The sequence below is a fragment of the Anabrus simplex genome, chromosome 7 (genome assembly GCF_040414725.1).
Source record: "Anabrus simplex isolate iqAnaSimp1 chromosome 7, ASM4041472v1, whole genome shotgun sequence".
NCBI classification, from domain to species: Eukaryota; Metazoa; Arthropoda; class Insecta; order Orthoptera; family Tettigoniidae; genus Anabrus; species Anabrus simplex.
In genome coordinates, this window is record NC_090271.1 from 116,329,060 (window position 1) to 116,352,622 (window position 23,563).

The following is a 23,563-nucleotide window of genomic DNA, read 5'->3' on the forward strand; positions in this document are numbered from 1 at the left end:
TAATTAAACGTACGTCACAAATACATTAAGGTGCTATTCTGAAAATGTATGAAATTTACTTCCCGAAGAAGTCCGAACGACTTCCCCATTTCCTGTGTGTTCAAAAAGAAACTTACCAAACATCATTATTCTAATTAATGTAAGTGTGTAATGTAATTATATGATTGTTGTACGTTAACACACTAACATCGTATACATACTCGTAATTTACCTCTAACAGCTATGCCTAGCCTTTCTAGTGAACTAATAAATAAATTTATTAAACTGCACTACTAATTGATAAACTGAGCTGTGGGATTTTTCAGTTCATTCGTTTTGTTTACCTTAATCAGGTGATATTTTTTAGAAACAATTTTTCATGCTTCTAAATTGAATTGTAGGGTTGTTTCAGTTCGTTGACTAGGTTTTCATGAGGCATATGATGGCGTTAATAGAAGTCATAGGAATGAAATGAAATGAAATGAAATGGTGTATGGCTTTTAGTGCCGGGAGTGTCCGAGGACATGTTCGGCTCGCCACGTGTAGGTCTTTCGATTTGACTCCCGTAGGCGGCCTGCGCCTCGTAACCAGGATGAAATGATGATGAAAACAACATACACCCATCCCCCGTGCTAGAGAAATTAACCAGTGATGGTTCAAATTACCGACCCTGTCGTGAATCAAACCCGAGACTCCTGTGACCAAAGACTAGCACGCGCTAACCATTTAGCTATGGAGCCGAACAGTAGAAGTCATTAAATGACCTTGAGTTGTTTCAGTTTTCTTGTTAATTTTTCCTGAGAAAGTAACTTAGTTGTTTTTAAATTGAATTGTGGAGTTATTTCAGCTCTCTATTTAGTTTCCCCTGCGGCAAGCGGTGGTCTTTATGGGCACCAGCTTATTACTTCTAAATTGAACCGTACGATTGTTTCAGTTCACTGGAGAATATTCTCTGAGGCAAATGGTGGCCTTTGTGGACACCATTTACTTCTTTAAAATTTCATTGGGTGGGTTGTTCCCAGGCAGGTTGTGGCTCTTATAGAGACCATGTAATTGTTTCCAAATTGACCTTTATTTTGTTTCAGTTACCTGGGTCAGGTTCCCTGAGGCCCGTAATGGTCTGGATCCATGGAGGTGGTTTCTTATTCGGATCTGGTAACAAAGACGGACAAGGTCCTGAGTTCCTCCTCAATGAAGGAGTAGTTTATGTGAGCATAAACTACCGTCTGGGTATTTTCGGTAAGTAACTACCAGCAACAGACATCGCAACATTCAGTCAAGATTAGGAGACAGATTTTGTGAAACCTGTAGTATAACTTCTCTTTCCGTATCTACATGCATCCATGGAATTTTAAAATAAAAAAATTATCCAAAGACATGTTTCTAACATATTAAAGTACACGAAACCTGAGACGCAGGCTTAAATATATTAATTATATTAACGTGAAGTATAAAACATTTCCGGTCGATTTGATTAGTATGATTGGACCACGACAGTTTGTGAACAATATGGAGAATATATATATTATATGGAAATATAAACGTATCCAATTCCATAGACTGTAAATCCGGAACTTTGCGTACAGATTAGAAGGAGATTGCCGATTTGCCTGGTAAAATGCTGAGACCATGTTCGGTGAATTATACTTGAAAGTTCTTTTTTTGCATCTGTCAGTTATTTAAATGGTTCAATAGTGCTTCCTTCCGTATATATCATCTGCATATTGGAGAATGCGCACTGTAGGGTGGAATATCCCCAGTAGATCCGCTGTGTATATTAAACAAGGAAGGTACCAAAATAGAACCTTGGGGAAACACAATGGAGGTGGGTCGTAGGTCAATACTTGTCATTGTGTGCTATTACGACCTGCCGGTCGCATAGTAGAACATAAAGGTGTCCGACAAATGTTCCAGGGACTCCGAGAGCAAACAGCATCTATGCTAAGATAGGCAGAATTAGAGTGTCATACTTTGCGGTGAGATTTGTGTGGTGCACAAGTACATAAGTGTTTGTCACGGTACTCCTGGCATCAAGGTAGGCCTATGTACGTATTTCACCTCACCTACAATTTACAGTCTTAGTTCCTCGATGTATACAAGCACACCGCAGTCAACTTATTTTCTCTTATATTTCAAATTAACGACTTTTTATTTGTCATCAGAAATTTCACAGAATTTTCCTTTTCAATGTGAGGACGTGGTTAATTCATTTACTTTCAGTGTTCTTGTAGAAAATCGTAACATATTTCTGCACTCAGATTTAGTAGTCGTTTTTCAGAAAAGTCCCTGTTATTTTTCTTGTCCAAGTACCTCATGAAGTGGAATCCAGTAATTTCCCTCAAGAAAGTAATAAGCGTCACCATCGCCACCATCATTGACATCATGTACATTCCATATCACTGTTTGTTCAATAATTTTCCTAAAATAAATTTTCGAACGCATTTTTTCTCCTAAAATATATGTACTAAACTTAAACATAGTTTTACTAATACAAATCTTCTAAACCTGTTTTCCTAAGTTTATTAATTCCTAAAAATGAATGTTATATGATATAGTTTTGAAAAAGTCCATTCTTCTAATTTCTTTGTATTCTCTATGCTGTTATGCTGCTGTTCTCAATCGTTTTTGAACTGCTAGCCATTTCTTTTTCAACTGAGACCTAACAGACTTTCGTAGTGTTAATTCATTTAAAATGTTTTCTATATCCCACCGTTCAGTTTGCCTTTCATCCAGAGTGCTGCACATATCCGGATGACGTTACCCATGACAATATTACATTTATTGTGCCGACTTTTGTTAACATTGTTGGTTCTGTGACTGTCCTTCATTGTTGCTTCATACTGGTTTCACAGTTAAGGAGGGTACTGAGGTTGAATTCCCTTTCGTCATATCCGTGCTCTTCTAACAACTTAAGTTATTCCGAAGTAATAAAATATTCCAAATAATTCATAATCAATCAAAATTTCGTCAGTTCTTCAAATGTTTCTTCAACATGAGCAAGTGTTATATATATTCCTTTCACACCCACTGAGCATGTGCAATTTAGTATTTCGATTTGGAGGTCCTCAACGGGAACCCTCACGTAATCCTTTCAGCACACTGAGCATGCGCATATACAATTTAGAACCTCGATTTTCTATATCTTTAAATAACTCTTGCAGACCTTCTGCTCGATTTGTTTCTTAAATGTTCTGGACAAATTGAAAGAAAGACTCATGTAATATTCGTACCAAGTAAATATAAATTGCACTACTGCACAATTGTTTCTCACAATCGGTCATAACCTAGTCTGGATTAACAAACCGAATTAATAAATAATCTGTTCCTTTACTAATGTGTACATGTTGTGTTCTTGGAGGTCAAGAAGGCAAATGAAAAGGGTAAAGGTAGTTGAATTTATTCATCTTTCGGATGAAGGTCTGGACGTGTTATTAATACAATAATAATAAACTATTGAGCAAACAGATTAGGAGACACTTTGGAGAACCGCCAAGTAACCAAGCATGACATCTCATTCAAAACTCTAAACTCCGTCGTGATTTTCCATTGTTAAGATTCCTATTCTCGTCTTCAAGACGTATTTCCTTGTAATGTCCTTTGGTACCTTATCGGTATTTCAGCAAGTTCCGTTAAGCTTACAGGGTTTATTGGTTGGTCTAATTGCCGTTCTCTTCGAATGCTGTTCTTCAGGCTTGATCGTTCTGGTATGTGGCTTAATAACCCTGATGGCTAAATGGTTAGCGTGCTGGCCTTTGGTCACAGGGGTCTCGGGTTCGATTCCCGGCATAGTCGGGAATTCTAACCATCGTTGGTTAATTTTGGCTGACACGGGGGCTGGGTGTGTGTGTTGTCTTCATCATCAGTTCATCCTCATCACGACACGCAGGTCGCCTACGGGAATCAAATCGAAAGACCTGCACCTGGCGAGCCGAAATTGTTCTCGGACACTCCCGGTATTAAAAGCCATACGCCATTTCATTTCATGGGACATTCTCAGTTCTCAGTAACTGCTGAAGGTATTTCGGGTCTGTTCTGAGCCACATGCTTCAGTCGTTGCTTCACATTCTCGGATTCTGCCTGTTCGCGATTTGGAGGTCATGTACAGGGCGACATACGTAATCCTTTCAGCACAGTGATTTAATTATGGATGTGTGTAGTTATTTCCCTCGAAGTGCATGTCTACTTTATTACTCGTTCACATTTCCAACGAGTTCAGAGCAAGCAGACACTATGCCTCGATGAGAACTCGTGCTTCCCACAGCCAACGGAGCTAATTTGAGAGAGGTCAAATTGTGACCTTCCGAGCGGCGGGATGGTCCTTCTGGGGAATTGTTACACAAGCCGGACGTGTCACGTCAGTTGGGCAGCGAGGTTGTGAGCAGTGGACAAATTAATATTTGCACACTTGTAGACAAAGTTCCAAACATCCACACAGAACAGATGCCCGTCAAGATCATCGCATTGTAAGGGCAACAGTGGCAGACCGTACAGCTTACACAGCACAGATAAGAGCAAATGTGACCCCAGAAGTGTCAACACGGAATATTGGGAACCAGTTACAGGCAGTGGGCCGCGCACACTTCTAGCACGTCTAGCCACAGCATCGACGTGCATGGCACGACTGATGGCGTCAGAGGATTACCCGGAATGGTGCCCATGGTCTTCAGCGATGAAGGCAGATTCTGTCTGTATGCAAGTGATGGTCGTTCGCGCGAACGACGTAGACATTCTGATCGCTAAAGCAAAGTCATCTCCGTACAGGACATGAAGGCCCTTGAAGGGGTGGAAGGTAAAGGCTTCCACTATCCGTAACCTCGGCACTTGATGGGGTAGAATGGTTAGCTCTACGCCCGGCTGCCTTTGCCCCCAGGAATAAATCTGGTACTCATTTTTGATGTAGGCTGAGTGAACCTCGGGGCCATGTGTACCTCCGGAAGTGGAAATCTCATTTCTTGAAATATACGACTTCCTGACGGGGATTCGAACCTACGTCCTTCCGTGCCTCGGCCAGGCAGCCCCTATACTGATCGCTATCTCGTAAAAATGATTCGTCCAAGACACACTGGTCCCACCCCATGCCTTATGGTCGTGGGTGCGGAAAGCTATAGCACCCGATGTTCACCTTTGGTGTGTGTGAACGGTGATCAGACGCGTTATTCCAGCCGTTCTTTCGCAACAGAAACGTGATGTGCTGTTCCTAAAGTGTAATGCTCGTCCATGCGCTGCCCGTGCAACGCAACGTGCTCTGTAAGACGTGTGAAAACGTCCCTAGCCAGCACAATCACCTGACTTACCTCCAATCGAGCACATACGGGGCATGGTGGACGACAAGTGTGACTTGTTCGACTCGCCGACACATAACTCCTACCGAGTTATGCGAACAGGTCAATCACGCATGAAGTAAGGTATCCCAAGACAGTATTTGCCACCTGTATGATGGACTGCATGCCAGAGTCAGTGCTTGCATTGCCACCTTTTGACGCTTTTCCAGGTACTAGTATGGCCGTTTCAGCAAGGGTTCATACCTGGAAACTCGGAATCGCTGGAGCTATTGATCTAACAATGTAATAATTTCATGTTCTTCATACGTATGGTTTCTGAAAGAAATCGTGACTGAACTGGAAACCTCACAAAGGGTGTCCTGATTATTTTTCCGGCAGAGTCTATTGCTACTTGTCTGTCTCGGAGTGGAAGACCTTGGTGTGCTTGCAAACTTTCTATTTTTTTGCAGGTTTCCTGAGTACGGAAGATGAAGCTGCACCTGGCAACGCTGGATTGAAGGACCAAGTACTAGCTTTACGTTGGGTACAGCAGAACATTGCAGCATTTGGTGGAGACCCAAACCAAGTGACTATCTTCGGACAGAGCGCTGGTGGAACTTTTGTACAGTACCACTTGCTGTCGCCTATGTCCAAAGGTAAGATGTTACCACAGATTATTCAGTAAAGGACACTTCTTAAATACTATGTCATGTTCCTCAAATCCAATGTATATTCCCGAGGAATTTTGGTTTTGAGCATTTTCGTCCACTACAAAATATAAAATACGTATATAAAGAAATGTCTTTCAACAGTTCATTGCGAACCAGTTATTTACTTGATTCAGCTGAGCTATCATTGCTGTCCGGAATTACGATGCTCTTGGCTTAAGTAATCTGATACGGAAAGTACGAAGTGTTTTTATTACTCTTAAGTCCGATTCCTTGGCCAACTTGTCAGCATGCTGGTCTTTGGTCAAAGGGATCACGGGCTCTATTTCCGGCTGGTTCGGTGATTTTTATCTTCAATGACACTCCTGCTTAGAAAAGGTGTCCTTCTTAACTTTGGAACTAATCCTCATAGACTCACGGGTCATATATGGGCGTCGACTCCAAACTCCTTAATCAGCCCTTTCCGTAGGCGACGCATCATTATCATAATAATATCACTGTATAAAAACCTATGATAGCAGTGGTGCTAGTTTTTAAATTTGATTTTCAGACGACGTGGAACTCTGAAAATAAAAAAGAATTCGACATTTTAAAATGTTCACGCCCCCCAAAGAAATCTACAATGTTCTGGTTTTTAAATTTCATTTTCAGGCGACGTGGAACTCTGACAATAAAAAGAATTTGACATTTTGAAATTTTCATGCCATGAAGAAATCTACAATTGTCTATTTAAATCTCTTAACGAAGTATTGAAGAACAAAGTCTTAGCCTTACGCTGGATACAGAAGAACATCGGAGATGCGAACCGCGTGTTATTTTAAAGTATCCAATCTCTTCAATTATGAAATTAGCAGCGTTGTGTCCTGGCGTGGCAGTGCACGCCTTAGTGGGATTGCCGCATCTTTTCAAGACGTTGGTGACTTTTGCACCGTTGAGACCACTGCAAGCTTCCTTTTAAAGCAATACTCTGGCGGTACAGTGAGGAAGATATGTATTTCCACTCGATAGAGGACTCTTTTGGCTTTTATATCATAAATTAAGTTCTCACAAGAGGCGCACTAAATCGTATAATTACTCATAAATAATTAATCGTATTGGGTTTGTGTCTCAATGACCACTTTGCGGTATCTGGAGACGCCGAGGTGCGGGATTTTTTCTCTCTGGAGTTAATTCACGTGATATTAAATCTATTGATATCGGGTAGTTGTGGTGATATTTGTTTTAAGAGGAAGTGCAACTTGACAACCGTCCTCTACTAACATTAATCTGAGGGAAAAATGGAAGGGATCCCTCACTTCGAAAAATGACGGAATCAGGGAAAGAAAGACAAGAGTTACGATGGACGTAAAAATTAAATACTCCCTAGGCCTCGAATGTTCAGAAAGAACAACAATTGGCCAAGGACTACTGGAGCGATTTGAACCAAACTTGGTCCACTTACGACTTAACATCAGGAGACTAACACCGCATCTACAAAAACCCTTAGGGTTGGGGGTGAGGGGTTCAGATATAGAAATAATCGAAAATTGTGTCTAATCCGTAGCTTTCGGAGTCGCTGAAATGAATAGTGACACTCCAGATTTTTTAAAGTCAAAGTTCAGCCTCTTTGGCCGAGGTCTAGCTCCCTTAGAGGTGGGGGGTCAGAGGGGTTAGGCATAAAATTAATCGAAAATACTGTAGTCTGGAATCCATAGTTTATGGGGTCGCTGAGATGAATACCGACATTCCGTATATTTTTAAAGTCGTATATCGCCCCCTTTTGGGTAGGGGGCGAGTGGGATTGAAATATAAAAATAATCCGAAATAGTGACGAATCCATAGTTTTTGGGATAGCTGAGATGAACAGTAACACTCCTGATTTATAAAGTCCTAGTTCAGCCTCTTTTCATGTGATGGGCAAGGGGGAAGTGAGGTACAAAATAATCAAAAATAATGTGGAATTCATAATTTTCAGGGTCGCCACATTTTTTAAGTCCGGATTTAGTCCAATTTTGGGGGGGGGGGCGAGGGGGAGTGAGATGTTAAAGTAATCGAAAATTGTGTCGAATCCATAGTTTTCGAGGACGCTGAGATGAATGGTAAATCTCCGGAATTGTTTAAAGTCCACGTTCAGCCCGGTTTTGTGTAGGGGCGAGGGGGAGTGAGATACGAAAATAATCGAATATAGTGTGGAATCCATAGTTTTCTGGGTAGCTGACATGAACAGTAACACTCCAGAATTTTTTTAATTCATCGTACAGCACTCGTTTGGGTGGGGGCGATGGGGGAATGAGTTACACTGTAAAAATAATTAAAAATAGTGTCGAATCCATAATCTTCGGGGTCAAAGATATGAATAGTGACACGCCGGATTTTTGAAGTCCAAGTTCAATCCCCCTTGGCGTCGAGGGAGAGAAAGGGCGCAGAAATAAAATGACCAAAATTAACCAGATACGACCATATCATACAACTTCATGGGACTAGCTCTGACAATCACAACTTAGAAGTACATGATGTCCACAAAGTCAGACAATACGATGTTGCGGCGATAATTCAAAGAAATTCTCGAGGAGATCCTCCCTCGACGATCCATGACTGATGATCTAGCTCTCGTAGTTAGGCTGAAACTAAGATTCAAATTAGATATTTGATCCGTTTGTATGATATCACTAAGTTGTGCACTACATCGTATTATGCTTAACCCTTTGTTGCCTGACGGTACTTTAAAGTACCATCTCATATTCCATGGCTCTGGAATTATTCAGTAAATCCTACCCTTGTATGTTCCTCATGGTACTTTCAGGTAACTAATTCTTGAAACAGAGATATTTCATTTTTTAGGTTGGTATTGATGAAAAACGCGGGAGATCGTTTTATTCTTAGGAGTGTAGTCATAGTGTTACCACTGTAAACAAATGACATTTTGATTGATTATTTCTTCGACCTGCAAGTGATCTTAGTACATGCAAGTATGCTTCTGTAATGCAATAAAATACTCAAATCGATGAAATTTGCAATTGGTGTGGATATATAGCTAGTAAGTGGCGAGGTACTTAGAAGTACCGTCAGGCCATATGGAGGGTCTCATGTTAGTCATATCCAAAACCGAAAGTAATGCTTTCCTTCGATGGACATCAGTGTTTTCTATGGAAAGACAGTAAGGGTGTGTGCTTAGCATCTAATTTCCAATGAACAGAAGCCACAACTGTTTCTAGGAAACAGAAGGATGGAAGTAATGTTACTGTTGATTGCCCGGTTGTTGTGCAAGACTACAATGCACACATGGGTGGAGTGGACCATGCTGACAGACTTCGAGGCGTACATGGTTTAGACCGTCGATCCAAAAATGGTGGCATAGATTATTCTGGGGAATGATTGAGATAGCATATGTCAATGCCTACATCATATACTGTAATCTGCAAGAAAAAATCCCGCTAATGGCATTCCGGTGTAATGTGGCCCTAGGACTGATGAACCAGAAAGAAATTGCTCTTCCAGGAAAACTTTCACGTGATATGAGGTCATCAAAGTCACCAGAGCAAACTTGTCTACCAAAAAGGAGGAAAACAGAATATTCTGTGCCCAGTGATATCAGACTAAGTAATCGTGGAAATCATTTTGTTGTTTTTGTAAAAAACCGTGGTCGATGAGAAGTGTGTTCGAGAAAGAAGGTGCAGTCAAGACCGCATTCAAAGTTTACTACATGTAGTGTTTTTCTTTGCTGCAATGAAAAAAAGAACTGCTTTGCAGAGTATCATAATGTGTCAGCTGTATAGGATGTATGCAAGATGTTCTACATATGAACAATAATATTAGGAAACTTCACTCTTATTACACATATTTCCTTTAAATTTTTCTTTTACATTTTTGTAATAGTTTTAGGTATGAAAAACATGTTCTACTAATATTTTGAGACAATAAATGTGATAAAATTCCAAAATGTGAACATTCTTATCTACCCAAATATGAAGCCTCCTATATGCCTGACGGTACTTAAAAGTACCAGGCCTCAAAAACATACAAAAAATTAAAATTATGATCTGAAAGTATTAGTATTTACTATTTGAATATATTCCATTAGAACAAGGTGAAAAAATCAAGTATACTTATTATTTTTCACTATTCAGGCAACAAAGGGTTAACTTCTCTATTTCTTGACGCAAACATGTACAATATTTTTTCTTTTTTGCTATTGGCTTTACGTCGCACCGACACAGATATGTCTTATGGCGACGATGGGACAGGAAAGGGCTGGGACTGGGAAGGAAGCGGCCGTGGCCTTAATTAAGGTGCAGCCCCAGCATTTGCCTGGTGTGAAAATGGGAAACCACGAAAAACCTTCTTCAGGGCTGCCGACAGTGGGGTTCGAACCTACTCTCTCCCGAATACTGGATACTGGCCGCACTTAAGCGACTGCAGCTATCGAACTCGGTGTGTACAACATTTAACCCTCCGTTCATTCACTGGCACCTTGGAATAGTGTCCAATACGTATAAACCCTAGCTAATATCTTGATTAAATGTCCTACCATAGCATAACTCTCACCATAAACTGCTTGAAATTGTCTCTAGCTGACTTACGCCCTGTAGTAATCTTCTATGTTGATCCACTTTATGTTCAACGGATTCACAAATTCACTCGTGAAATAATAATTTCTTCTCGACGACTTGAAGTGTTCCAAGTTTACTTCAGAACGAAGTAATCCACGAAATCGTTGAATGAAATTCTAACTCAAAGTCGAAATACGAATTCATAAGGCATTTACAGACAAAGTCCATAAGATTGCGTAGACGTGTTGGAAGTCTCCAGGTGTAGTATACAAGACAAAGTTGTATCCTCTAGACTGTTTCACAAAGAGACCTGGCTTCACGTCTACACATCACAGCTGAATCAGTCTGCATCAAGAAACATGAATACCAATTAAATATTTTTTCTGTAGATTTCGTCAGATTGTATTCTATATTAATTAATTTCTTCAAATGGAGGAACATAGGGGATAGATTTGATCTTTACTTTCATTTTGGTGTTGTTTAATTAGAACATGCGTGTTGCTAGTTCATTGTGTGAATATGTGTATGTGAATTACGATTAGATAGTGGTGTGTATCATCGAAAAATCCCCGAAAAACTCTAACATTCCAAACAGATTTCCTGAATTCAAAGTCTGTTAAGATATAGTCTATTATGGATCTGGTACCCCTAGCCTCCCATGTGTAGCGGTGAATAGCCTTGTGCTTGAAGAATGTATTCGTAACTGCTAAACCCATACTAGCACAGAAGTCTAGCAAACGCGTCCCATTCCCATTAGCTTCCATATCTTCCCCACATTTACCAATCACCCTTTCGTATCCTCAGTTCTATTCCCAACTCTCGCATTGAAATCGCCCATAAGCACTATTCTATCCTTGCTGTTGACCTTAACCACGATGTCACTCAATGCTTCATAAAACTTCAGAAAACTTGTCAACTTTATCCTCATCTGCACCCTCACATGGTGAATACACGGAGACAATTCTAGTCCACATTCCTCCAACTGACAGGTCTACCCACATCATTCGCTCATTTACGTGCCTAACAGAAACTATGTTGCGTGCAATGGTACTCCTGATAAAGAGCCCTACCCCAGATTCTGCCCTTCCTTTTCTAACACCCTTCAAGTACACTTTATAATCTCTTATCTCTTCCTCGTTATCTCCCCTTACCCGAATATCACTTACTCCTAGCACATCCAGATGCATCCTTTTTGCTGAGAAGAAAAGGTTAACATTTTATTTAGAGAACCATGTCTAGAATTATCTTTGTGTTAAATAGATGTCCATTTGTTTTTATTGTGTGCATTTTCTTGTTCCAGCTCTCGCCTATCCTGCCATCAATGCCCTGCGAATAAAAATTATATAAAAAATGTCCTGATATAGCAATTTCGGATCTACGAACGTTTCACCACCTTTGGAACGCTCGTGCAGCCGGTTGAGCGACCCCACAAAAGGGGACAATACAGACAGACAGACAGACAGACAGACAGACAGACAGACAGACAGACAGACAGACAGACAGACAGACAGACAGACAGACAGACAGACAGACACACAGACACACACACACACAGAGACAGACAGACAGACAGACAGATAAAAGTTACGGAAAAGTTAAAAGTGCATTTCCTTCTTACTGTGGACATGACCGAAGCAGAAATACCATTTTTTTAAATTCTGAGCAATGTTCAGACAAACTGTTATGTTATATATAGATATGTTTTCGACATAAGCATAACTCTCATTTTTTCCGTACATAACTTATGTAAAAATAAAGTATGTTTTACTTCAAATATTCTGATAACTACATTTTGGTTGATTGCTGATAACTGGAAATAAAATTTAGCGAAATTCTTGACGATATAAAATAAAAATAGCAAAAAAATACACAGAAGTAGCTTTTTAAAAATTATGAAACTATTCAAAAATATTCACCACGAACAGGTGCCACCATGAATGATGTAATACTATACTAGATATTTTTATGCAAATGTATGATGGCAGACCATATATTTCAGGACTATTTCGCAGCGCGATTGCTCATAGTGGCGCAACATCCTGTGCTTGGGCCGTTGATAGGAAACCCAGAGAAAATGCTTTTCTCATTGGAGATGCGCTAGGATTTACTGGAGAATCCAGCCAGGACCTGGTGAACTTCCTCCGCAACGTCAGCTCTGATCAACTACTCTCAACATCATTCGTCACCATAAACGAAGAGGTGAGCTGTTTATCTTTCTCATTACTTTTCGGTTTTCCTAACCCCTTTTTCATTTTGTTTCCTCTCCAGTCTATTTGTTTTTATGATTCTCAAGAGCAACATCAATTATCTGTCTAAAGACATAGGAATAGTTTTCTTCTAGGAATTTAAATTTTGACACAAACTCATTTTATCGCAATTCATTATCATAATAATAATTACGGTAATCAAATTATTTTAATAATCTCTTATAATTAACTTCATTTAGTACTTCGAAAATAGACCTCCATAAAATGTAACTGCTGAACCCTTTCCCAGAAAGCAGTACTGTGAGAACTGTTGGCAGAATGAGTTCTTGGTCTAAAGCATTTACAGAGGCTGAAATCATTCCCTCTTATTGTTCAAAGTTTGCATGGACAATTTACTGAAACATTTGAAATAACCGGGAGAAGTTCTGTCGGATAGGAATGTAGTGTGGAGTTTGACCTATTCTAACAACTAGGTCCCGATGACAGACCGTGCTGAAAACATGCAGTCTAAATTATGGGAGCTTGGAAAACAAATGTGGGGAGTACGATATGAAAATGATCAGTTTAAAGAGCAAAATAATGTCAAATGGAATGAAATCTAAGAGAACTGCATGGAAAGTAGGGACAATATGAAACTTAAACAGGTAGATCCTTTCAAGTACTTAGGACATGCATTATTCCGAGATGATAGTAGAAATAATATCAAGTTGTAGCAATAGTTATTTTCGCCATTCCCACAGAAAGTGAGCCTATTTTTAACTTAAGAGCGATATGTTTATGCCCGAGCTGCAGGCGAAGGTGGAATTTTGAAAAGTGTAAACTAAACTTGTCACTTTAGTTGCTATTGGGTACAATATTTTATTTCAATGGTAAATTTACTTATTTTAAATGACATTAATTTAATTATAATTTTGATTCGTCGCGAAGCAAATCGTCCTTGTATGATCCGTGCATTGACTTTTTCTGGTTTTGTTGTTCGTGTCTTGCAATGAAAGATGTTAGAAGTGTGTACGTGAGGTTATGTTGTAATAAAAATAATGTAATTTGAAGCAGTCAACAGTCTGCTAAGCTACCAGAGACATACTCCTCCGGTCCTGTATTAATCAAGGTAATACGACCTTTGTGACATACTGTGGTATATGCCATGCTTATTTGTTGGAAATGGATTAACCTATACATTAGTCAGTATTGTGATTGCTTGGCCTGGGAATTCAGATACGCCATTTTTGTGTAGATGGGTATGGATCCACATTGGTGCAATCAGGCTGACAAAACTTTCAACAACTGTTTGGTGTTCTTGATTCACGACATCTCTGATTATCCATGTTTACATTACTGTGGACCGGAAAGTAATTACAGTAAGGTAAAGTGCCATTTTTCTCACTCTTGTGAGTACGGGAAGAAGGCAATTACGTCTTATTATGAAATAAAGCTATTTTAGATATCTTGCATTTCGACCAAGGATATTCTACAAGAAAGAAGCGGGCACCCGGAAATATTATCCTTACTTTATATCGTTCTATTGTAGTCAAATTTTGCTGAACGGAAAGGTCACCTCAGGATATCATGTTCATAAATTAAAGTAGCAGACCTGAAAGTTGCGAGAATATGTGCTGATGGCAACAATGGAGGGAACTCGTAATTAAAATATAAAGGCTATATGAAGGAGTATAATTAACTCAGAGAGCCTTGCAGACTGAGTGCCGATAAGTTTAACTGTTTATAATGGAGATCCATGATGCAGGAGCGATTCATGTAACTTATTAGAGACAACTTTTATCACAATACTTCATCTATTCATATTAAATTGCATAATATTTTTTTCAATTTAGCATGCAGTTTGCTATGCTAGTTCAAATCCCTCATCCTCTGTGTAATTTTCGTATCCGATTAATCTTCTGGCAAGAGTTGCCATACCAAAATATTTAGCTTTGCATCACTTCACTCCTGATTTCAGTTTTTCTGGTGTTCTCTGACGCAATTTTCTTTGTGTACAGGATAAGCCCCGTATTACGAGTATGTTTCACGTACGACCTTCAGTGGAGCCGGTGGTAGCAGGAGAAGCGGCCTTCATTACACAGGATCCACTCATTCTTATGGACGAAGGGAATTTCCACAAAGTACCCTTCCTTACAGGAGTGACGTTATCTGAAGGACTATTTCAATATACAGGTATAATGAATTAGTATTTCCGACTGACTAGATCAGTGAGTCATGACGTCGTTGCGCCTCGAGATACCGTTATTGGAGAAATACTGACCCGCAGTACATCTATTACTTAGAACGAAAATTCGATTAAATAATTCATACAATACTGAAAGTTAGATGGAAGAACGTTTCTGGTCAGAGTTCTAAGCTGAAATATTAACACATAGCGGTTAATCTAGGCGCAATGACGATATAAAATTATTTTTATTTTTATTGTGAGACTTCATATACTTTTAATGGCTGGTGATTAGAATGGAAAGACTTTGAACACGTGGCTGAACATTTTATATCATATTCCCTACATTTATTTTCATGTTCCCAGTGGATTCGAACCCCACTGTCGCCATCCCCGAAGACGGTGTTCAGTGGTTTTCCATTTTTACAACAGCCACAAGTGCTACCTTCCCAATCCCAGCCCTTTCCCATCCTTCTGTCGACGGAAACCTTTTACCTGTTAGTTCGACGTTGCGCCGTTCCCGCGTCCAGGTAAGAACGCACAAGATCCAGACTAACTCAAATTATAATTAAACTTGCCACTATTTGTCATTTACGGGCTATGAGTTCCGGTTGAGAAGGAAGAACACCAAATTATGCTCGAGGAAATATCTAACTCACGTAGAAGGACGTCTCCTACTCGCATATTAGCTAGAATTCCCCATGGTTTACCAGATCGCCAAAAATATAGGTACTTACAACTAAGTAACTACTCTAAAAGCCATTAAAGGAAAGGTTGATATTTTAATATACTACAATTATTTCACAGTTCATCCCGTAGAAAGAATATCATAATTTCACCTTTGGGAATAAAAGTAATCAGTGTTGGGCTATGCCTCTATCTAAAAGTTCATTTCTGAAAACTTTAAGTTAAGGTTCTCGAAAGAAACTAAATGTCCAGTTAGGACGCTTGAAAAATAAATAATCACGATCTTAAAAGATCTCAATCAAAGAACTACTTGTCTAGAAAGTCTCTATTTGAAAAGGAAAGAAACTAAATTAAATGACGGTATCGGATAAAGAAATATTGGGTAATGACAATATTAAGTAATTAACATATCAGATTAAAGTACTAAATGATTAAAATATTGGATAAGTAAAACATTAGATAATTAAAATATTAGATGATTAAAATATTGACTAAGTAAGATATTAGATGCATCTAATGAAGAAAAATAAAATTTACATTACAACATAATATGTACAGTGTCGTAGATTGAGGGTGGTTTTAGAAAATATAGGACGCTGATTCGTATTTTGCAGTAAACCTCTTAACGAAATTGGAATCACACCTTTTCTACATGAAATCTCACAAAATTAAATTCAAATGTTCTGTTTTCTCTCATCTTATTTACGTTGATTTACGGAAATGCAATAACTTCTCTTGCTTCTAATTCTTTGTGTCTAGATACACAATCAAATTAACCTGGAAAATATCCTCATAGTATTTATAATATTTTACAGATGTTGTATTGCAAGTAATATTCATTTTTCTTGAAGCATCCAGTTGCATAAACATCGACAAGTCCCCTTTAAATTGATGTATACTCTCAAAAGGATGATCAAACATCACATTTAGAAAATTAGATACATTACTCTTTTAACTCGAGATTACTCATAAATTCAAGTGCGTATCCATGCTACTACACTGTATTACCAAGTGTATATCATCATACTCCCATCAAAATATACGATTACTATGTGGTCTACCTTGTGCGAAGACTCTACCTCGAATTAGTAACTCTTATTTGGGCAGTCAAGTCACCAGTGATACTAGGTAATGCCTTAGAATTAACTTCAAAGTCTGCCTAACACATGAGAAGAATCTTATAATTAGAAGATATAGAAGGGTGTTAGCTAGTTTAAATTCATCCTCCTCATTATAAATCATTTGATGATTTTACACATAAATGTCAACATACGGACGGCATTGTGATCGCATTCTATCCTACTCTTGGCTTACTCATGGGTAAGTAATCAAATGAGAACAGAATAAGTTCACTAATCACTTCAAAATACGTAACCTGGAACATTATGTCCACAACAACATAACCATGACTATATTCGCGAAGAATAGCAACTACCACCAATATTAATTACCATATCTCATATCATTACTCACATTAAATAATCACCATTTCACATTTCAAATAAATATCACATTTCACTTCACCGTATATGTCTTATCATATGCTAATTCGACGTATCTCTTACCTTTTTCATGGTTCGTGAACTTATCTACTCTGTCATAGCTTTAATCCTTTCATAATTCCAAAAGATATTACCACATTTATATATATAGTAAGCACTTCATACATACGATCTCCTTCCTACAATTCTTCAGTCTCATAAGTTCTCACACATGCCTAACTTCTATTACAACGTCGTATGAAACTCACCAATACTTTAAAAACTAGCCTCCTCTCACATTATGTTGACAGCGTTACGAACGAAGGCTTTCTTATCACAGGATGACTGTTCCCTACATATGGATTTGACGATTAAGGTTTGAAGAATACGTAATATCCTTTAACCTAACTTTGGTAACCAACTACTCGTATTTAATTATCGCACTTGCATTAACTAGAATAGCACTTTAATAATAAGAAAAATGAATGATTTCTTACTTGTACATTGAACTCAAAGTGGACTTATCTTTGTTCAGCAACTCCTGTAGTCAACTCATGTCCGGGCGTTTGGACATGCGGACATAGCTCCTTTCATCTCCCTTAGGTGTTTGGGAACGTTCGGGACCGTCTCATCTGGTTACTGGTCATCCTGGGGCGACAACGTCATCCTACGGTGCGTTCATCTGGGTAGTCTCGCCTTCCGTCTTCTTAGAGCATCATGGTAATGGCTTGAGCAATTGGAACAGAATAATACATCATTTCAGTCAACGTCGTAATCTTATGGCTATGTTCTGTTACTATTTGCCTATGATGAATAAACGTCGTTCTTGGAAGAATTGATGTTAGAAATAATTAACAGTCTGGGATAGGTGAAATTAATTATTCCACTCAAAATGTGAAAATTGCGTTTTATATATATTCTTTCTCAATGTTCTTGCCGAAAATCCAATCCTTTAGCCGTTTAAAATTGGGAGTATCGGCTAATACGTCGTCTAAGGAATGTGGTGTGACGTATCACCGTGGAATATTCTGTATTTTTAAAAATAATTTAATTTCGCGGAGCGAAGTAATGTATCCCGCTAATACTGTAGAGTATAGCCGTAAATAAAATCTTCCTCCTGTTTTCAGAATGAAATTCCGATACGCTGATATCCTCCTTCTGGTAACCGACTATGTCGTTCCTCTCATAAGCAAGTTAAGTGAATGAATGAAATTTTCTTTCTAATTTTTTCTTAATAATAGCTCGTAACAATCTTCTTACTTCGTTCCTTTTTCACTGCCTTCTATGTTTCGTTCTTTCTCCGAGCGCTTGGCGAAAATATTACCATCTCGGCTTGTGATAGTGTCTGATGTTTAAATATCGTCGTTTTTGACAATGTAGACTCCATTTTTGTTCCGGTTGTATCTTTAGGTAACAGTGAAATGGCACAACGTTAAACTACTAGCAATAAAAAAGGAAGTAAATAAATATGCGGGCTAACAAGGAAAAAGGAACACCTCCTCAACCCAGAAAGTAAATGTGTTCATCTTAAACGTAGATTTAATATTACAGAATGTTTATGGAGCCTTTTGTGTGAGATGTGTCAATGTATAAAGATGAAACATGTTCAGCAACTAGTAAAGAAAGAAAGAAAGTAAGAAAGCAAGAAAGAAAGAAAGAAAGAAAGAAAGAAAGAAAAGAGGTGCATTTGAAATGAGACTTATAGAAAAATGTTTAAGGTGAGATGGGTAGTTCGGATCTCAGATTAAAAGGTACTGAATGAAGATAAGAGAAAAGTGTTTATATCAATTTTATCAGAAGAAGTGAGAACCTGAGAGGACACGTCTGGAGAAAGTAAGTACTTGTTCAGCTCATCTACGAAGGAAATTTAGAGGGGAAGTATGATATGGGGAGGCCAGGACGTGAAAACAAGAAGTAGAAAACGGTAGTTACTTAGAGTCGAACAGGTTAGTTCAAGATAATGTACCGTTTCCTATTGACTGATCAATCAAAATAATAGTTATTTTGAAATTATCGAAAGGTTTGATCCGAGCTGCAAAAAGTTAAGCGACAGGTTACATGTAATACTTGGACTGTGATAATGAAGCCGTTACTCTTAAATCTATAAGTAAAAATAATTTGGTTTGTATAACGTGCAGAGTATCTGTGTAAATCAAATTATAATTTTGCACGAATACTTTCATTAATTTTTCCTTGTATTTTGAGTTTTTTTTAAATCTCGGACTATGTATACAATAATAATGTTATATTCTTACGTCACACTAACCACATTTACGGTTTTCGGAGACTACAAGGTGCCGGAATTTAGTCCCACAGGAGTTATTTTACGTGCCAGTAAATATACTGACACGAGGCTGACGTATTTGAGCACCTTCAAATAACATCGGACTGAGCCAGGATCGACCATGCCAAGTTGGGGTCGGAAGGCCAGCGCCTCAACCTTCTGAGCCACTCAGCCCGGCAAAAGTCAGAAGTATGATGATGATTGTTTAAAAGGGCCTAACATCGAGGTCATCGGCCCCTAATGGTACGAAATGAAGTGACAACAAAAAGTTCAAAAAATCCACTGACCAAAATAAATAAAAATGTCAAGAAAAATGAATGGATGGACATGAACCAAAAAAGAAACAAACAAACAAACACAAAACAGTGGATCCGACTCAAAACGGTCATAAATAATAGTATTACTGACCGAGGGACCACTTATAAAGCACAGTCCTGAATCGATTATGCTTGATGTGTAAAGGGGTTCAAAAACAAGGTCTAAGGCCCCTCAGTATGGTACATGTCGCGAGTAAAGTAGAACCATGATATTTCTCAAGCTGCGGTACTAATCAAAGGTAGCGTAAACTCACGGTGTTCCAAACATTAAGGTACTACTCACAAGTATTGTAAGTCGTAAAGGCAACGCAGACCTATGGTGTTTCTCACACAATGGGGCCACTCATAGCCAATGCAAACCGATGAGGTTCCTCACCTAGGGGTACTAAGCACGGGCGCCGGCATTCCCGTGGTGTTCCTCACATAGTAGGTACTAATCACTGGCAACGCAGACCCACGGTGTCGCTCATATAGTGGTACAGCTCACAGTCAACGCCCAGACCCGCGGTGTTGCTCACATGGGTACGACTCACGGGTATTGGAAACCCACACTGAACCCCGCTTGAGTGCTACGAATCACAAAACTATTCAGTACCTAACAGAGTGGTACTACTCGCAAGTAAAGGCGACCCATGGTGTTCCCCACGTGATGGTACGAATCGAAAGTGGTTTCATGGTTCTAATTCAATCATCTCTTGGTCGCCCCTTTTAGTCGCCTCTCAGGAAAGGCAGGGGTACCGTGGGTGTATTATTCGTCTGCCTCCCCCACCCACAGGGGGTGTGTGTTTGGTCCGCGAGAGGTATTTTATTTCCCTCAAGTCCGCCGGCATGCCGGTTAGGACCCCACCTATCCGCCATCTGGGACGTGCCACGTGGGAGTATCACCTCTCCCCCTGCTACGCCAGCGTAGTAGGTTCGTGGAAAGTCAGAAGTAGGTTCATTGCAATTTGTGTGTCTCTCAGCATGTTCGTTTGTATGTTTGTTTGTTTTTTCTTACGTCAGAGGAAAAGGCAGAAGTTCTTGAAACTCTGTATTTAAGTTAAACAAACGCCAGGTTGTAAACTAGGCTACGTATTATTTGACTAGTATACCGTGGCGTATGGGGCCAAAATATAAAAGGTCAACTTCCTCCGTTAATGTTAAGTGTACTGAAAACTGAACAATACTTCATAAAAGTTCTGCAATGTATCATTTAATTCCTGTTTCGCACTTTTCTACCGTACGGGGAATCATTATGGCGATATTGTCCACAATTTTCCGAGGTAACTGGTGATGGGTAACGACAATACATTGAACTGACTGCTGTTAGTTGACTTATGTACTTCATCGCTCCCATTGCAACTCGCTTTCGCTAGATTACATCTCTACTGACTAAATGAAAAAGATAAGCTTTTTGCAAGTCTACAAACACACAACATCCAACCTGTCACGACAGGTACAACAGCTATATCAAACATTAAATGACTATGGAGTATTTTTAATTGACCAAATACATACAATGGGCTAGAAGTAAATAACTGATCACATGTTATTTCCACGCTTATATTTCAGTCGCAGTATTGATTTCGCACAGGACTTGGCAAGAGATCGATCAAGATTTCCCGAAAGTTTTCAAGCCTGAGCTGAGAATCTGTAGAGATGAGTCTTGTGGGGATGCTATGATTCCCAAGATTAAATCCTTCTACTTCGGCGACCAGCATCTGAACAACAACAATGTCCAGAACTTCGTTGACGTAAGTTATCAAGTGAGGTGTCCTATCAGCAGAAAGTTATTTATTTATTTATTTATTTATTTATTTATTTATTTATTTATTTATTTATTTATTTATTTATTTATTTATTTATTTATTTTATTTATTCTTGATGGATTTGAGATTCCTTCATTATAGTGCTGTTAATGGATTTTGTACATTTCTTTTAACTGCATAACATCCGCTGTTGCTATTTGAGGATCCAAAATACTTTGGAACGGTAAAGCAACAGAGAGATGAGAGAAGTTTCTGGGTGTCGTACCTCTGTTTTTTACCTGTGAATTTAAAAATAGAGCTGACGTTCCGTTTTTGTTGAATGAATGGCATATGCAGAACAAAAATGAGATAATTTGGCAATTGAATATTAGATGAGATCAGGAAAATTAATCACCCTGATTCTCAAGAAGGTATACGCTATGTACGTGTGGAAACAGTAAAATAAATATTGCATAACGAGATCGTCAATCAAAAGGAACTGGTTATCTTCCACACGAAATAAAATAAATAAGTTATATGTGTTTAGCAGCTGGAACCTACAATTCTGAACAGGCTGTGACAAAGCAGTTAAATTGCAAAGGGTGCTGAACATTGTAGGTTGAGTTGGACCGACTACTCTAAATAAGTATATTATTTAAATACGTGTGATTAAATAACAATATCAAATGTGCAGGATAAATCGGCTATGAGCTATGAGTATGTAGCGTAGTGGGGCAGGCATTTAATTTCGGCGTCGTGATGATCGTAGGGGAAATTTCCTGGGTGTGTAAGTCGTGGATCTATTGGATTTATAATTTCGAACGCTTCGTTGGATATTTTACTCGACAGTTTCAAGAATCTACTACCTCTAAAGCTCAGTAATAGACTGAAACTGTATTCTGCTAATCCATCTCCTTACGTCGAATCGGACAATGGTTACTGGTCGCGGTGATCGAATTGAGCAGTTAGCTATCTTAACAGACCAATCTACTAATAGATCCCCCTTATTAGACGTTCGTATTTGTGCCATCTAATGGAGAAAAGCGGAACGCCGACATTGGCGGGTTTGTTGTCTATACATCGTTGGATCAAAATGCCTCCACATGGTAACTCACGGACAAAAGATGATGATGATGATGATGATGCTTGTTGTTTAAAGGGGCCTAACATCGAAGGTCATCGGCCCACGGACAAAAGATTGAGATGGTAATGATGGTTAGTATTACTATTATTGCTATTATAGTTACGGTAATATCATGCATCACAGAGTGAAAGGAAGCGCGTAGGTTGACTGGCAGATGGAGCACATAACTAAAATGTCGGAAAGTTTAAATTTTATTTCTCCTTTCGACGTCACAATATAAATTATAAGTAACAGGAAAAGCCCGTGGATCACAATCAATAATATCATCAGGAAATAGTAGGAAAGTACTCCGAAACACTCCCTAAAAGGAGCACAACACTAAATTGAATATTACACTTGAATTCCACGTAAAGATTTGCACATACAGGGCGAGTTGACCGTGCGGTTACCGGCGCGCAGCTGTGAGCTTCCAACCGAGAGATAGTGAGTTCAAACCCACTGTCGGCAGCTCTGAATATGGTTTTCCGTCGTTTCCCATTTTCACACCAGGCAAATGCAGGGGCTGTTTCTTAATTAGGGCAACGGCCGCTTCCTTCCCACTTCTGGACCTTTCCTGTCCCATCTAAACCTATCTGGATCGGTGCGACGTAAAGCAAATTGAAAAAAGACCACATTTACACAATGGAATCTGTAAGACAGATGTGAAGCTCCTACACAACAGTAAACGATCCATAGATCATTGTGACAAAGTCCAAAGTTGAGGCCGGCCTGTACAATAGAAATGGAGACTAATCTCAGTAAATAACAATTTTCTGAGCTACTAGCCTCATAATGTTACCTAAGGGTGAACAGAGTACACTTGTTATTCATGCCGAAAATAAGTACGGATCAAAAGATCCAGTGAGGCAGGAGCAGAAGTCCCTCACTACAGTTGAATGAGACTGTACAGGGGAAAAACAATCAATCAGCAAAAGCCTGATGCTACGACAGCGCTCCTTACAAAAGTAGAAAATATCCTAGGTGGGCAAATCCCGTAGAAACAGAGTCTAATCCCTACTACCGGGTGACTTAAGAAAGCCAAAATAATGAGGGGAAAAATAGAAAAAGAAAATTTTAGTCACCCGAAATTCAAATTCAATAAAGGTAAACAAAGGTACTCTACTCGCGCCTCAGAG

General features: G+C 39.0%; 1 protein-coding gene across 1 annotated transcript in view; it reads left to right on the top strand.

Annotated features, from left to right (window-relative positions):
• The window catches only part of LOC136877326 (esterase FE4), a 47,550-nt gene that overhangs the window by 18,080 nt on the left and 5,907 nt on the right, over positions 1-23,563 (top strand). The window contains exons 3-7 of the mRNA XM_068228614.1: positions 1,065-1,218; positions 5,711-5,896; positions 12,437-12,636; positions 14,642-14,816; positions 21,129-21,310. Of these exons, the coding sequence (XP_068084715.1) occupies positions 1,065-1,218; positions 5,711-5,896; positions 12,437-12,636; positions 14,642-14,816; positions 21,129-21,310 (897 nt within the window). The remainder of the gene's footprint in view (positions 1-1,064; positions 1,219-5,710; positions 5,897-12,436; positions 12,637-14,641; positions 14,817-21,128; positions 21,311-23,563) is intronic.